At 45.2% G+C, this 16144-nt stretch overlaps 2 protein-coding genes across 3 annotated transcripts in view; both read left to right on the top strand.

The window, feature by feature from the left end:
- Window positions 1-7050, top strand: part of LOC108159392 (semaphorin-2A) — a 37330-nt gene extending 30280 nt beyond the window's left edge. For both annotated transcript variants that reach the window (XM_017292627.2, XM_017292626.2), the window contains exons 7-15: window positions 304-441; window positions 501-633; window positions 1525-1881; window positions 2505-2733; window positions 4636-4972; window positions 5059-5222; window positions 5290-5442; window positions 5517-5625; window positions 6031-7050. In XM_017292627.2, coding sequence (XP_017148116.1) covers window positions 304-441; window positions 501-633; window positions 1525-1881; window positions 2505-2733; window positions 4636-4972; window positions 5059-5222; window positions 5290-5442; window positions 5517-5625; window positions 6031-6102 — 1692 coding nt within the window. In that variant the 3' untranslated portion in view covers window positions 6103-7050. The remainder of the gene's footprint in view (window positions 1-303; window positions 442-500; window positions 634-1524; window positions 1882-2504; window positions 2734-4635; window positions 4973-5058; window positions 5223-5289; window positions 5443-5516; window positions 5626-6030) is intronic.
- A 2404-nt stretch (window positions 7051-9454) lies between these two features.
- Window positions 9455-11359, top strand: LOC117188425 (cytosol aminopeptidase). The gene has a single exon (XM_033392295.1). The coding sequence runs from the start codon at window positions 9658-9660 to the stop codon at window positions 11239-11241; it is 1584 nt and encodes a 527-aa protein (XP_033248186.1). The 5' UTR covers window positions 9455-9657; the 3' UTR covers window positions 11242-11359.
- The last annotated feature ends 4785 nt before the right edge of the window (window positions 11360-16144 follow it).

Raw genomic sequence — 16144 nt, forward strand, 5'->3', positions numbered from 1 at the left:
ACACACACACAGACACACACGCAGTCAATGGCTGGTTGGATGGATAGAAGAAGCCCAAAGCCAAGAGCAATTCCCCAACCATTCATGAGCCATGAGTGGAAGCCGTTGACTGAATGGCCAAAGATTGCCACCGACAGTTGACTTTAGATGGCAATCAACAGTTGCTCCTCCAGCAGAGCAATCTGCGATAGAGTGCAGCCCCCATTCAGGCATAGATAAAGCCTCTATCTAATCCAAAGGCCATCTTCTGCACACACACTTTCACTTATTTCCTTTCTTTAAACATGTATATCTGCCCCGCAGTCAAATTTAACTCATTTGCCGCGCTCGGAGTATGTGATTGGCGTGGGCCTGGGCATTGCCAAGTGTCCCTACGATCCGTTGGACAACTCAACGGCCATTTATGTGGAGAACGGCAATCCTGGCGGTCTGCCGGGTCTGGTAAGTGGGTGGATATTGTCTGAAAATCGAGAGTTGCATCCATCCATCTTTGTCTGCAGTACTCGGGCACCAACGCGGAGTTCACCAAGGCGGACACCGTCATCTTCCGCACAGACCTGTACAACACATCGGCCAAGCGATTGGAGTACAAGTTTAAGAGGACCTTGAAGTACGATTCCAAATGGCTGGACAGTAAGTATTTCACTAATCACTCCTCTTTTTAGAGACGCTGTTATTATTCCAATGAATATTTAACATTTCGATGTCAAATGGGAATTTGCTTTAGGATTTAGTATTGAAAATAAGTGAGAACTATCAATGATATTGTTTATATTGATCAAAAAACTATATTTCAATGGTTTGAAGACATAATTTATCGATATTCCCTTTAAAAAATAATAATAGTTCTCATAAAATTAACAAATAATCGAAAGTAATCGATAATTAAGTGAAAATTATCAATTATATGGTTTATATCGATCAAAAAACTATGTTTCAATGGTCTGAAGAGATAATTTATCGATAGCCATCAATTATTATAGATATTCCCATTTAAAATAATAATAAATCTCATAAAATTAACAAATAATCAATAGTGATCGATAATTAAGTGAGAACTATCAATGATATTGTTTATATCGATCAAAAAACTATGTTTCAATGGTCTGAAGAGATAATTTATTGATAGCCATCAATTATTATCGATATTCCCATTGAAAATTATAAAAAATCTCATAAAATTAACAAATAATCGAAAGTAATCGATAGTTAAGTGAAAATGATCAATTATATGGTTTATATCGATCAAAAAACTATGTTTAAATTTGTATAATAGATAAGTCATCGATAGCTATCGCTTATTATAGATATTCCCATTTAAAATCATAATAAATCTTATAAAATTAACAAATAATCGAAAGTAATCGATAGTTAAGTGAAAACTATCAATTATATGGTTTATATCGATTAAAAAACTATGTTTTAATGGTTTCAATGGCTTAAAGACCGATAAAACTATTGAAACAGATCCCATCTAAATCTTTCTCTAACAATCTTTTCCGTTTCCTTTGCCATCCTTTGCAGAACCCAATTTTGTGGGATCCTTCGACATTGGCGACTACGTGTACTTCTTTTTCCGGGAAACGGCCGTGGAGTACATCAACTGTGGCAAGGCCGTGTACTCGCGCATCGCCCGTGTCTGCAAGAAGGATGTCGGCGGCAAGAATCTGCTGGCCCACAACTGGGCCACGTATCTGAAGGCGCGCCTCAACTGCAGCATCTCCGGGGAGTTCCCCTTCTACTTCAACGAGATCCAGTCGGTGTACCAGCTGCCGTCGGACAAGACCCGCTTCTACGCCACCTTCACGACCAGCACCAATGGCCTGATTGGATCGGCCGTCTGCAGTTTTCACATTAACGAGATTCAAGCTGCCTTCAACGGTAAGCTCTCTCGAAACGGAATCCGGATCCGGATTTGGTTATCTGGAAATGTGTTTATCTGTGGGGAGCGACGGCGACGGCGATGGCCATGGCGATCCTGTCAACGTTTCGCCCTGCATTGACGTGCAATTTTCTCCATTGTCCGTTTTCCTGCCACCCCAAGGGGGGATTCCATTCGAGAATGGAAATGGGAAACGACAAATGCAACTTATTGGCAAATTTTATTTTGCAATCTACACATTTGTTTCATATGTCCTTCCCCTCCTCTGCTCCTCTGCTCCGACTGCGAATCCACTTCCCTCCTCGTTGAGTGTTTTGTAATTTCAGTGGACTCGAATCGACTCGAGTCGAGTCTCGGGGTGCCCCCCGTTCCCCCACCGTGTGTGGATCCTCTTGCCATGTGCGCAACATAAATCGCATTAGAAAATCCATTTGAATGGATTATTGGTGGCTCCACCGCCTCCACTGACAGCTTAGTGGCAAGCGGGGCACAGCTGACACCTTTGCTCGTCGTAGATTTAAATCTTCAATTGCAGAAGAGCCCCCGGGGCCCCCTCCTCCCCTCCCCATATCCCAGTATATGTGATTGTACAATTGTTTTTTTTTTTTGTTTTTTTGCACAGGTAAATTCAAGGAGCAATCCTCATCGAATTCCGCATGGCTGCCGGTCCTCAATTCACGTGTCCCCGAGCCCAGGCCCGGTACCTGCGTCAACGATACATCAAATCTGCCAGACACTGTACTGAATTTCATCAGATCCCACCCGCTCATGGACAAGGCCGTAAATCACGAGCACAACAATCCAGTCTATTATAAAAGGGATTTGGTCTTCACCAAGCTCGTCGTCGACAAGTGAGTAACGCCAGAAATATTCATACGAGTTTCAGGTGGGGTTTCAGACCCAGGGATGTGCTGGGATGTGTTTGGAGTCAAATAGGTCGCTGAGAAATAAGAAAAATAGAGCCTCCTTAAATACAAATGTTCTATAAATTAAATGATTACCAGATCAGATTAACAAAATTACGTATAGGTACCCACATTCGATGGCTATGAAAGAATTCATTGACAAAATAATTCCCTGTTTAATTTCTTAAGAATTTTCTATATTTTATAAAAACAATAAGAACAGTTTTCAAAGTAAAAATTTCGGTAACAAATACCACAACAAATTTGAAAGCTTAATATTTTCCAAGCGATACGCTTAAGCCACAAAGTGTTCGGGTAGGATTTATAGCTGCATTAATCAGCTGTTCAGAATCGCAAAGTTCAATAAAACTAAAATTATGTGAAAAAAGAAGCACTATCTCTGAAAAAACGAGGGGGAACGTTGTGAGTTGCTGCGGAGACCGCAACTCTACAGTTATACCCGATACTAAGTCAGTATGGCTCTCCTCCGGCAGACGCCGCTAATATTAAACGACACGACAAAGAGAGAGACAGAAAATCAGTCTGAGCTTGTCGTCGGGCGCTGCGTGCCCACTGCAAATTGATTTCTTGCTTTTGGCTACAAAAATGATCCGATCTGATCCAGATTCAGCCATCTGATAGATATGGTCATTATCTATGATTCTGCGTTTTTAGTTTTCTCGAATGTGCAATATTGTGGATGCAACAGATTTTCGTCCTTTGTGGGGGCGGAAGGAGGTGGGGCGAAATTTTGAGATATACGTTTTATAGTGAGATCTAACAGAAGTGCGGATACCAAATTTGGTTACTCTAGCCTTAATAGTCTCTGAGATTTGTGGATGCCCCAGATTTTCGTCCTTTGCGGGGGCGGAAGGGGGTGTGGCGAAATTTGGACACGAAACGGTCAAGGTCCGATATCACAGGAGTGTGGATACCAAATTTGGTTGCTCTGGCTCTTATAGGTTCTGAGATCCTTGAACTCATATTTTGCAATTGGCAAAACCGACCATGAAACCTGTGTGTTAGAGAGAGACAGAGCGAGAAAGCATGAAATTGTTTTCTTGATGCTGGCTATAATAATAATACGATCCAATTCAGATTCTGCAGTCTAAAAGATATGGTCATTCTCTACGACTCTGCGTTTTTGGTTTTATCGTATCTTTAAAAATGTGGATGCCACAGATTTTCGTCCTTTGTGGGGGCGGAAGTGGGCGGGGCGAAGTTTTGAAATATTTTTGTAGCAGTGACATATCACAGAAGTCTGGATCCAAAACATCGTTGCTCTCGCTCTTATAGTCTTTGAGCACTAGGCGCTGAAGGGGACGGACAGACGGACGGACGGACGGACGGACAGACGGACGGACAGACGGACAGACAGACAGGGCTCAATCGACTCGGCTATTGATGCTGATCAAGAATATATATACTTTATGGGGTCGGAAACGATTCCTTCTGGACGTTACACACATCCACTTTTACCACAAATCTAATATACCCCAATACTCATTTTGAGTATCGGGTATAAAAATAGACATAAATATATGGAGAAAGAGACAATTTTAAGGCACTTCCACTGGATACCCAGCTCTTTCAGCGCCAAAGTTATCCTCAGCTTTGCTACTCGTACAAATACAAATACAAGTTCAAAGCTTTTTTCAGAACGTGTAAAATTCAGTTAATAATTAAAGTAAATTTTATTTAAATGCATCAAGGATGCCCCAGTGGAGGAGTCACTTTTTTGGGGGGGTGCATAAAGTAAATAAGCTGCTTAAAAAGTTACTTACCAGCGTGCACGAGTACACTCGCATGTAACATATATTTTCGACGTATTAAAACGTCTTTTTGCAGAATAAAAATCGATATACTGAACCAGGAATACATTGTGTACTATGTGGGCACCAATCTGGGTCGCATTTACAAAATCGTGCAGTACTACCGGAACGGGGAGTCGCTCTCGAAGCTGCTGGACATTTTTGAGGTGGCCCCCAACGAGGCCATTCAGGTGATGGAAATCAGCCAGACACGTAAGAGCCTCTACATCGGCACCGATCACCGCATCAAGCAAATCGATTTGGCCATGTGCAATCGTCGTTACGACAATTGCTTCCGGTGTGTCCGTGATCCGTACTGCGGCTGGGACAAGGAGGCCAATACGTGCCGTCCCTACGAGCTGGATCTGTTGCAGGTGAGTGCGGTGAAGCGAGGTGCGGCGGAGTGTGCCACAAATCAAATGACATGTGATTTCCTTCCCTCCCCCCTGTGCCACCGCAGGACGTGGCCAATGAGACGAGCGACATTTGCGACTCGAGTGTCCTAAAGAAGAAGATTGTGGTGACCTACGGCCAGAGCGTGCATCTGGGATGCTTTGTCAAAATCCCCGAGGTACTGAAGAACGAGCAGGTGACCTGGTACCATCACTCCAAGGATAAGGGACGGTAAGGCTTGGGATTTATTGGGGGCTTAATTAAAGACTTGATGACCAAAATGCCGACTGCCTTCCAGCTATGAGATCCATTATTCGCCCACAAAGTACATCGAGACGACGGAACGGGGATTGGTTGTGGTGTCCGTGAACGAGGCCGATGGCGGCCGCTACGACTGCCATTTGGGTGGCTCCCTGCTGTGCAGCTACAACATCACAGTGGATGCCCACAGGTGAGTAGGGCATTTCCGTAATTATGCGCTCATTATAATCGCATTTCCGTGGTTCCACCCCCCGTTTCGAACAGATGCACTCCGCCGAACAAGAGCAATGACTATCAGAAAATCTACTCGGATTGGTGCCACGAGTTCGAAAAGTACAAGACGGCCATGAAGTCCTGGGAAAAGAAGCAAGCGGTAAGTGATAATGAGGCACCCTACCGCCGGGCGACAGGTTTATGGTCCGAGGCAGACACATGCCATAATAAATGATTTCTGTGGCAATTATTTTAATAGCCCTCGGGCCATGTCCAAGCGACGTCAAATCAGAAAAATGAGGGAAGAATCAGAAAATGGTGTAAGGTAGTTAAGTTATTATTATCCACCACCCCACCTGTGGTGCCCTGTGGTGTCGGGTGTGTGACCCAAATGCATGATAATTGCCTTCTTGGGTGGGAGATGCATTGGAAATGTAATTAAAATGCAATCACTTAGGGTCTGCCCCATCTTTTCACCTAATGGGGGCAATAACAAATCAATACGTGTATCCATGACAAAGCCACGCATTTAATTATACATTTACCTTTGTTCCGTCCACAACAGCAATGCTCAACGCGCCAGAACTTTAGCAGCAACCAGCATCCGAATGAGATCTTCCGCAAGCCCAATGTCTGATATCGTGAGGAGAGTTTCATTCTCAATATGCCGCCATCGAGCACATCGTCCAAACAGTTTTAGTAAATCGAATGCCGCCGCAGCCGGAGAGGATTAAATTATGCCACGCACACACGCACACGCAACACACTTACAACACAAGGACCTTCGCCGTATCATCAACATCATCATAGACATATTCTCTTCAGAAATGAATACAAACATGAAAAACACTTCCTAATAAATTATGCATTTACAAAGGCATTTACAATGCATTCGACTTAGACTTAGACTATAGAGGGTATTACTCGTATCAACTTCCAATGAGTGCATTTTGTCAGCAAAACCCACAAACCACACGCCGCATTTAATATAAATTAAACATAAAACATACAAAAAATACACAAATACAGCCCATAGTTAGCTACAAACAATTGCCGCGCATACGCACAAAACGGAGCATTGAGCATTGAGCATTTTTAAGCATTACTCGCACTCGTACTCGTATAACCATAATCGATCGACTTAGTGCAGGTACAGAATTTTCAAACGCATGTGGAAAGCAACCTCTAATGTAATCGAAGAAGCAATGTGATGTTAAGTTTTGATAAATTTATGAGCTGCCTAATTGCATAATCACAATAATAGCAATCGAAAATAAACAATATTTAAACTTAAAAGTTGTAAACACGCCGAATCGAAAGTTATAGGAAATATCTCTACTTAAGCCTCGAAACCACAAGCAATACTTCGCCTCATGCGCATCAGAATACTCAGAACTCAAATTGCATCGAATCAGTCCATAGCTTACAAAATATTACAAAATACATACATACATAATACCATTGATTGCACTCGCAAAAACCTTGGATTACATTAAATTTTATGCCTTTTTGGTTTTCCCATCTTGCCCACAGAAACAAAATAAGATACGAATTTTTGATTTGTAGTCTCTTAAAAATGTATTCAGACATAATGTACTTAAGGTAATTCGCAACAAAATCTTTAGTTCTTAAGCGTTTAGTTGTAATAAAAATACATTTTAATAAAAAAAATTATCAAAAATTATAGCATGAAGAATTTATTACTTAAGGAAGGTACTGTTAAGGATCTAGACTGGAAGAAAGGTACTCTGAGAGAGGCAAAGAGCAACCGCTCTTTCAAAATGTTATTTAATTTAAATGACTGAATGGGGCGGCTGGGCAATCCCTGACAGGCAAATAGCAATCATCAGATGCGGATGCTTTCCATTGGAATTTTCCTTATCTACGAACACATTGCATAATTCCAGACGAATGCGCATAGACAAATGTTAATCCCAAGTCACTGTTCACTATTGGGCAAATATTTTACAACATTCAACATTCGGCAGGAAGCAGGCCGAAGGACAAAACTAACATTATCTGGCACTATCCTTTCATCTGTGTGCACGGGTGGCTGGACCTGTGGACAAAGTTTGTCCGTGCGCCTGGCTCGCCCCCTTTGGGTCAGGTCAAGCGCAAAGGCGAGAAATAAGCAAATTTCCAATTTGGTTTTCGGCCAGCCACACCTACCAACACACATAACCTTTTCGGTCACCTTGCCCAAAGCCAGAAGGCAAACATTCGTCTGAGGAGAGCTGGCCCCGGACGGATTTGCATATTCCAGCGCTTATGCGACACTAAATTGAATTCCATATTCAAATACTCGCAAGATAAGCAAGAGCATACTTTTCAATTACAGATTGTCTGCCCGCAGACAAAATGGAATTAAAGTGCAACAATTTTACATAATTCGAATGCCAGTATCCCGGCTGATGCTGCTGCTGCTGCTGCTCCTCGTACGGCTGCGCTGTTCCCACCTTAATTAGTTATGCAACACCAAAAATTAAGCTTAATTAGCGATGGCCCACTGGTTTGGAAAATTAATTATTTCCATTCGCCGCCATTATCGCTGTGCACTTGGCCAGGCCGGGCCCAGCTTCCGGACCCTGTCCGTTGACTGCTTAATTGGAATTCATATGATTTTTATACCCGATACTCAAAATGAGTATTGGGGTATATTAGATTTGTGGTAAAAGTGGATGTGTGTAACGTCCAGAAGGAATCGTTTCCGACCCATAAAGTATATATATTCTTGATCAGCATCAATAGCCGAGTCGATTGAGCCCTGTCTGTCTGTCCGTCTGTCCGTCTGTCCGTCCGTCCGTCTGTCCGTCCCCTTCAGCGCCTAGTGCTCAAAGACTATAAGAGCTAGAGCAACGATGTTTTGGATCCCGACTTCTGTGATATGTCACTGCTACAAAAATATTTCAAAACTTCGCCCCGCCCACTTCCGCCCCCACAAAGGACGAAAATCTGTGGCATCCACATTTTTAAAGATACGAGAAAACCAAAAACGCAGAGTCGTAGAGGATGACTATATGTTCTAGAGTGTAAAATCTCTCAACCAGATCGTATAATTATTATAGCCAGAATCAAGAAAACAATTTCATTCTTTCTCGCTCTGTCTCTCTCTAACACACAGGTTTCATGGTCGGTTTTGCCAATTGCAAAATATGAGTTCAAGGATCTCAGAACCCATAAAAGCTAGAGCAACCAAATTTGGTATCCACACTCCTGTGATATCGGACCTTGACCGTTTCGTGTCCAAATTTCGCCACACCCCCTTCCGCCCCCGCAAAGGACGAAAATCTGGGGCATCCACAAATCTTAGAGACTATTAAGGCTAGAGTAACCAAATTTGGTATCCGCACTTCTGTTAGATCTCACTATAAAACGTATATCTCAAAATTTCGCACCACCCCCTTCCGCCCCCACAAAGGACGAAAATCTGTTGCATCCACAATATTGCACATTCGAGAAAACTAAAAACGCAGAATCATAGATAATGACCATATCTATCAGATGGCTGAATCTGGATCAGATCGGATCATTTTTGTAGCCAAAAGCAAGAAATCAATTTGCAGTGGCCACGCAGCGCCCGACGACAAGCTCAGACTGATTTTCTGTCTCTCTCTTTGTCGTGTCGTTTAATATTAGCGGCGTCTGCCGGAGGAGAGCCATACTGACTTATTATCGGGTATAACTGTAGAGTTGCGGTCTCCGCAGCAACTCACAACGTTCCCCCTCGTTTTGTTTGTTTTCAACATTATTCTTTCCTTTTTGTCATTATTATACGATTATAGTGGTGCGCCCTCGCGAAAGGAATTATAAATTCTGAACAAGACCATCGTAGGTGGAGGATCTTTGAGGGGATTTCGTTGTCCTACAGGCATGTAAGGACTGGTTAAAGATTCTAAGTAGGCTTCTACTGTTGTATGCAACTATCTCCAAAAAATGATACAGACATGATTTGTTTTATGCCTGATCCAAGCAGATGGTGCTTTAGATTTCAGGCTTCAAAATAGCCCAAAAAACTATTCAGTAGAGACTGTTCAACGGAACACAACTTGTATAAGCACAACAAATTTTATTGTAAATTCTTCGTATCGCGTAAAGACCGTTGCGGCAACCAGCTAAATTTCTAGTCAGCAAAATCATACGTTTCATATTTATATTTGGTTCCGTTTTGTAAATTAGTTCCTTTAAATCGAGAATGCCAGCCTTTAGGGATCTACTTCTGGTGCGTTCGGCCAGCCGGCTGCTCGCCCACAGGCGAGCCTTCCGGGAGGTTTCGCACTGCCTTCGAGCCTATGCCACCAAGTGCAAGAAGCCCAAGGGCGTGGTTGTGGGTGTCTACAAGAGGGATTCGGACAAGCCGCCAAAGACCACGGAGAATGCCGTCACCCTGGACGACTCTGTGGGCGGTAAGGTAATGCAGTGGATCCGTGAACGAAACATGGACGGGAGCCCGGGCAAGGGCCTGCTGTTCAGCGGCATGGACGGCGATTACCAGGCCATTGCCGTCGTGGGTGTCGGTGACTACGATGCTGCCTTCAACGAGGAGGAGGAGTTGGATCTGGGCATGGAGAATGTCCGTGTGGCCGCCGGCGCTGGCGCCCGCGCCCTGCAGTTGCAGGGAATGCGCGAGGTGCATGTGGATAGCATGGGCTATCCGGAGCAGGCCGCCGAGGGCGCCTCGCTGGCCGTTTGGCGCTTCAACATGAACAAGCGGAAGAAGAACCGAACGCGGACCCCCAAGCTGGAAATGTACGGTAAGGGGGACCGCGAGGCCTGGACCCGGGGCCTGTTCAAGGCCGAGTCCCAGAACCTGGCCCGTCGCCTGTCCGACACGCCGGCGAACATGATGACCCCGTCCGTGTTCGCCCAGGCCGCCGTCGATGCTCTGTGCCCCTGCGGCGTCACTGTGGAGGTGCGATCCATGGACTGGATTGAGGACATGAAGCTCAATTCCTTCTTGATGATCGCCAAGGGCTCCTGCGAGCCCCCCCTGTTGCTCGAGTGCTCATACTGCGGCACCGCTCCCGAAGAGAAGTCCGTGCTGTTGTTGGGCCTGGGCCTGACCTTCAACAGCGGCGGGCTCTGCCTGAAGAGTAAGACGGGAATGGACCAGTACCGCGGCGCAATGGCTGGAGCTGCCGTATGTGTGGGCGTGCTCCGCGCCGCTTCCGCCCTCTCGCTGCCGATGAACATCTCGGCGATCATCCCACTCTGCGAGCACATGCCCTCCGGCATGGCGGTCAAGTGCGGCGATGTGGTGAGCCTGCTGAATGGCATCACCATGGGCGTCAAGGATGTGGGAAAGGCCCCTGTTGTGGTGATGGCCGATCCCCTGCTCTACGGCCAGTCCGCGCACAAGCCCAAAATGATCATCGACATAGGCACGGTGGCCCAAGGTGTAAACTACGCGCTCGGCGGAGCGGCTACTGGGCTGTGGACTACGTCGAACTTTGTCCACAAGCAGTTCCGCAAGGCTGGTGGAATCACTGGGGATCGCGTCTGGCGCTTCCCGCTCTTCAAGTACTACCACCAGATCGTCACCAAGAACATCACCTATGACCTGAGCAACGCCGGCCGTGGACCGGCCTCCTCCTGCCTGGCCGCCGCCATTCTTCGCAGCCTCGTCCCCTGCGTCGACTGGGCCCATCTGGACAACCGTGGCACAGGCATGCTCACCGCAACCAACCCACTGCCCTACCTGCTGAAGAACCAGATGACCGGACGCCCCACTCGAACTGTCATCCAGTTTCTGTACCAGCTGGCCTGCTCCGAATCCTAGTCTGACTTCGGAATCAATCTCAATCAATCGCACACTACACAATGGTATAATTTGGCTTGAAACATCAATGGTTGTTAATGCGAGTATGCACGAATATTTAAATCTAGTTCCCGGCAAATAAATTCTGTTCTAACTTCCTTTCGATTACAATTCCACGTAGCCAGCTTTGCCACAACCTGGATTTATCTGTAGATTGATGAGGTCGAAGCTGAAACTGATCATTTAAAGGACATGCTTTGCCACGAATCTTATGTTGATCGCTTACTCCTATATATACGGTGTTTCATCCATAAACGTTTCCCAATTCCCTGGGACCCCACCTCCCAATGGGAATTCAATTCCCCCTTCATAATTTACAACTTAACTCGCTTCAGCCAACTTACCTGCCAAATCAAAATATGATTTCCAATTGAATGCCGTCCTCGCACATTCGTATAAATATTGCCTGATTTTCCCCAATTCGATTGATTGTCGGTTGCCCGGGCTGGCAGCTGTGCGGATTTGGGTCCTTTGATGTTCGATGTGATTATGTTGACTATAAAACATTTACATTTTGGTTGGAGTGACAAGAAAATTGCTTTGAAGTCAGGTGGTGAGGGGTGCCAATCAATGGCATTTGGTAAATAGCATTATGACGCTGACTTTACCATACATTCTCGGTCATAGCATACGTTATTTACCTAAAATCTTGAAGGTAAGTACATATGTATGTATGTATGTATTTATCCGTTGCTCCTGCATCAGGAGCAGCACGTTACGGCTAATTACAAACGGAGCACGAAATGGCAAATGTTTCTCTCAATATTTAATTGGTCTCGGGTTCAGGGTTCAGCTGCAGTGGCAGCTCCATCTCCAGGTACATCCTGGCTCCTGCTGGCTCCTGCTGGCTCCTGCTCTAGTACGTGAACGATGAATCGTATTTGACTGGAAGCAGCGTAACTGCAGTTGCCAAATGTTGGTAAATGTGGCTTGTGTGCTCTCCCTTCCCTTTCTGTTGTGGTCCGTCCGTGCGGATGGGTCTGGTCTGCCAACAACGATGTGCAGTGGAATTTAATTTTGCCTTCGAATGTCAAATGGCATACATCTTGATTATACATTATACTCGGGCAAATAGCCTCTGGGTGCCTCCGGCTGGACCCTTGCACTTACGCACAAATGCACACAAAGTAATATTTGTTTAAAGATTTCCCGCCCGCCGTCCCTCCCGCTGCCTGACTGCCATTTGGTTACCTTGATTAGCTAATGCTAATTTTGGGATTTGTGCTTTCCCTTCACCTGCTTCCGACTGCTATGGTATGCATGCCCAGATTTTGTATTTGAAGTCCTGATTGTGAGGGCGAAATGCATGAGGTCCGGATATTTGCGGAATCCATAGGGATTTAATTAGGAATTAAATTCAATACTTGATGATCGAATGCCCAATCAGTTCTTAGTCGATGCAAGACATCAGAATTCAACAATAATAGTCACAGATAAACCTTATCGATTCCTTCATTGATACCAGGTCCCCATGGTAACAGTCTCAAGTCTGTTCTTGACAGAGCTCCTGCACAGCACTCGCCCCCATCTGACTGAATCTGATCCACCGATTGCCCTTTTCTGAACCCATTGACATTGGCCATTACCCGAGAACAAGAAAAAAATTAAAAAACATAAACGTCTCATTTGAAGACAAAAGGGCAATTTGCTCAAGACAACACGGAAAAGGCTGTCCGGGGGTACCAGATACACAGGATACACTGTGGAGCATGTGGCTGCTTGGCTGTGGACGGGGATGGGGCCTTGGACACGGACTAAGGAAATGCACGGATTTTATTGCTTATTTGTTAAATGGCTCGAGAAAGTTAATCAAGCGTGATTTTGATACGCCCCAGAGATAACGAATTATACTAGGTACGTTTCCAGCCACGAGAGAGAGTCTTGGGGAATATCTCTGCCTGCATACATATGCAAGTGGCTCCGTTGTTTGTGTTTTTGTTTCTCTGGTATTGTTTTTATTGGTAATTTGGGAGAAACTTCCAAAATTTCTTTCTTAGACTTTTAAAAGCATAAAAATCCCTCTGTGGGCGCTCAGACATACCGTCAGCGACACCTGGCGTTTTGTCGTTTTATGAATTAATAAAGACGCCAGGACGGTTAGGATTCCTCTCTCCCACAATCTACCCCCACACACACACACACACACATTCGACAAAGTACTGTGCGAGGGGTAGCCGTTGCCGTAGCCGTAGCCATCTTGTAGCTTATTAAACGTATTTTTACAGCATGCTTTACAAGAATTTTCACTTTATATGCAAACATGTGAAACACTATAAACAAAAGACCCCAATTTGCACACATCCACACATGCCCCCGTGCTTATCCCCATATTCTTGGTGAAAAAAATTCACTTTCTATTAAATTTTACAGTAAACTGAATTTACACCCGCTCCAGCCAATGAAAAACAGCAGGGGAAAAGCGGAAAATTTTGTGGGTAAGCGCACCCCAAAGAAGAAGGAGAAGGCGGCGAAGGAGAGTAGGAAGCTCCTTTCTCATATAAACAGAAAATTGCAGAAAATGGCGACACCTGCTGTTGCAAATTAGAAAAATAAGATGTTTCATAAAAATGAAATGTCAGCTCAAGGGGCGAAAAGGCGAGAAAGGCCCAAGAAACGAGGGAGCACAGCGCACAATAACAACAGGTGCCAGGAAGAACCCACCACCTGGAGCAGGAGGAAAGGGCAATCCGTATTCAAATGGCAAGCGGGAAATATGGGAGGCACAAAGCGAAAACTTGGCAGGCATGTTTTGACGATGAGTCCTATATTGCCTCTGGTACAGTGAAAGCTCTCTTGAGTGAACAGTAGGTGCAACAAATTGTTTGTCCCCTATTGACCCAAGAACTGAGTAGGAGGACCTCTCCACTGTGGTTTCTTGCCTCTAAGGAGCTGTTGTGCCCATATATCTCACTTCCCTTCAATTTGGGAAACGCTCTGCTGACGATAGAATTTTTCTTGCCCTTCCTTCCGGCTTCATTCACTTCACTATTATTAAAGCAACAAACCGCAGAACTAAAAGAAACCCACACAAAATGCGGCCCACGGTATCAGGCGATCAGAAATGTTAGGCGGCAACATTCATGTTACTTAACAGCAGGTCTAATGTACAGAGAACATCGCCACAATGGGATTAACAGCGCGCTGTAGAGATCGGCACACCAATAACATAGAAGATTATCATTGAAATGCAACTGACATTTACAAATGTGTGTGTGTGTGTGTATAGGCATGTAGTTCAATAAGTGGCCGTCACTGATTTACAGTAGCTTCCTTACAAATGCTGATCGCCTGGTAGCTTCGGTCTGATATCGAAGTGCCGAAGCTTGTTGTTGCTGCAATTGAGTTTTCTTGTGCTTCGGTTTTTAAAGAATCCTTTTATTGCGAAACAATTTCTGTTAATCTGACAGACACCCATCGTAAATGCCTAGAACCTGGTCTAGAACTAAAGCCAAACCAAAATGGCCACAACTCAACCATTTGAGAGATGCTTACGATTTCTTTTAGACAGGTGCCTCCCACTCACCTGACCCCCAAAGAAATTTCTCTGTCATATGACAGTGGGATACCACCACTCCTGGATACTCGTCATCTTATCAAACATTTTGCTTACAGCGATTGGGCACAAAAGTCATTTAAAGTTTGCTCCCCAGTTAGTCAGGTTTGCCAGGCAGCTCGATGATGCAGGAGCACCACCAGCAGCAGCAGCAGCAGCAAAAGAAACAGGAACAAGCATGGAGAAACAGCAGCAGAAGCAGTAAACAAACACAGAGCAAAGGGAAACAAATCTAATAAAATCAGCAGATGATGGTCATTAGACCGAAAAGTAATTTCATTTATTCGCAAACTCGATTTGTTGCTTTGTAGCACGAAGTGCGCACGAGTGGGCTGCCTCTTTCACAGCCACTGCCACTGCCACTGTTCTGTTGTGTCCTGTCCAGGCCTGGCCAAGGAACTGGCCCGGGCCAAGATAAAGGTCAGAGAGGGGTCAGAGTGGAATCAGTGGAGTTAGAGGGCCGGGTCCGGGGCCGGGGCTAAGCAAGGCAAATCAAAGCAGCGAAGCGTTCAACCAGCGTCGCGCATAAAAACCCCATGGAGGAGGCAACAAACAAGAGGAAGCCAAGGAAAAACAAACAATGCCTGCACCCAGGAGCAGCCCCAAATCCAGACAATGTGAAACATCACAAAGGAGGAGAGCAGGGAAGCCCACGGCATGGGGCAGGGGCAGGAGCTGGAGCTGGAGCAGTAGCAATAACGAAATGTGCTGCTCTCTTATAGATTTCTTAAACAAATTCCAAAGATGCGTCGTTAAAATTTGGCCGCCACTAAAAATCCAAACGGATTAGTGAGGCCAGCTCCATTCCGGCTGTTGGGCTCCATCACGGTCCGGTGTCGGTGTCGGTGTCGGGGCACAGTGCTCAACGTTTGGGTCGTAAAGCTGTTTTTAGGGGAATCACACGCACACACACACACACACACACAGACCCCAGGATACATTCCCATACATCCACTGGCGCAGGCACACCTGTAATAATGGTAAAACAATAAAATTCCTACCTCTGCTGCCGGGCTGCACGGAGAGAAGTTTCTCGCTCTCGAAATTTCAATGGCAAAATCAAATGGACAAAATGTAAATGAAAATGCTTTTAAAATGAAATTTACCGTTACCCAAGCGCTTCATTGTTGCGCAGTACGGACGATGGACCCTGGACTTCTCTCCTTCGCTGCCTCTCCTCCAACGGAATGGCATTCGGAACGGCAACGGCAACGGCACCTAAACGGAAATGAAATTAAGCACAAAATGTTCCATTTGCCAGCTGCCAGTTGGCGTTACTGTTTCTGTTCTGTTTCTGTTTCTGCCTCAGTT

Source organism: Drosophila miranda, chromosome 3 (genome assembly GCF_003369915.1).
Source record: "Drosophila miranda strain MSH22 chromosome 3, D.miranda_PacBio2.1, whole genome shotgun sequence".
In the NCBI taxonomy this organism is placed as follows: domain Eukaryota; kingdom Metazoa; phylum Arthropoda; class Insecta; order Diptera; family Drosophilidae; genus Drosophila; species Drosophila miranda.

Bases quoted from the DNA above. Each gene is read 5' to 3' on its own strand.
- LOC117188425 (XM_033392295.1), top strand. From the start codon at position 9,658: ATGCCAGCCTTTAGGGATCTACTTCTGGTGCGTTCGGCCAGCCGGCTG.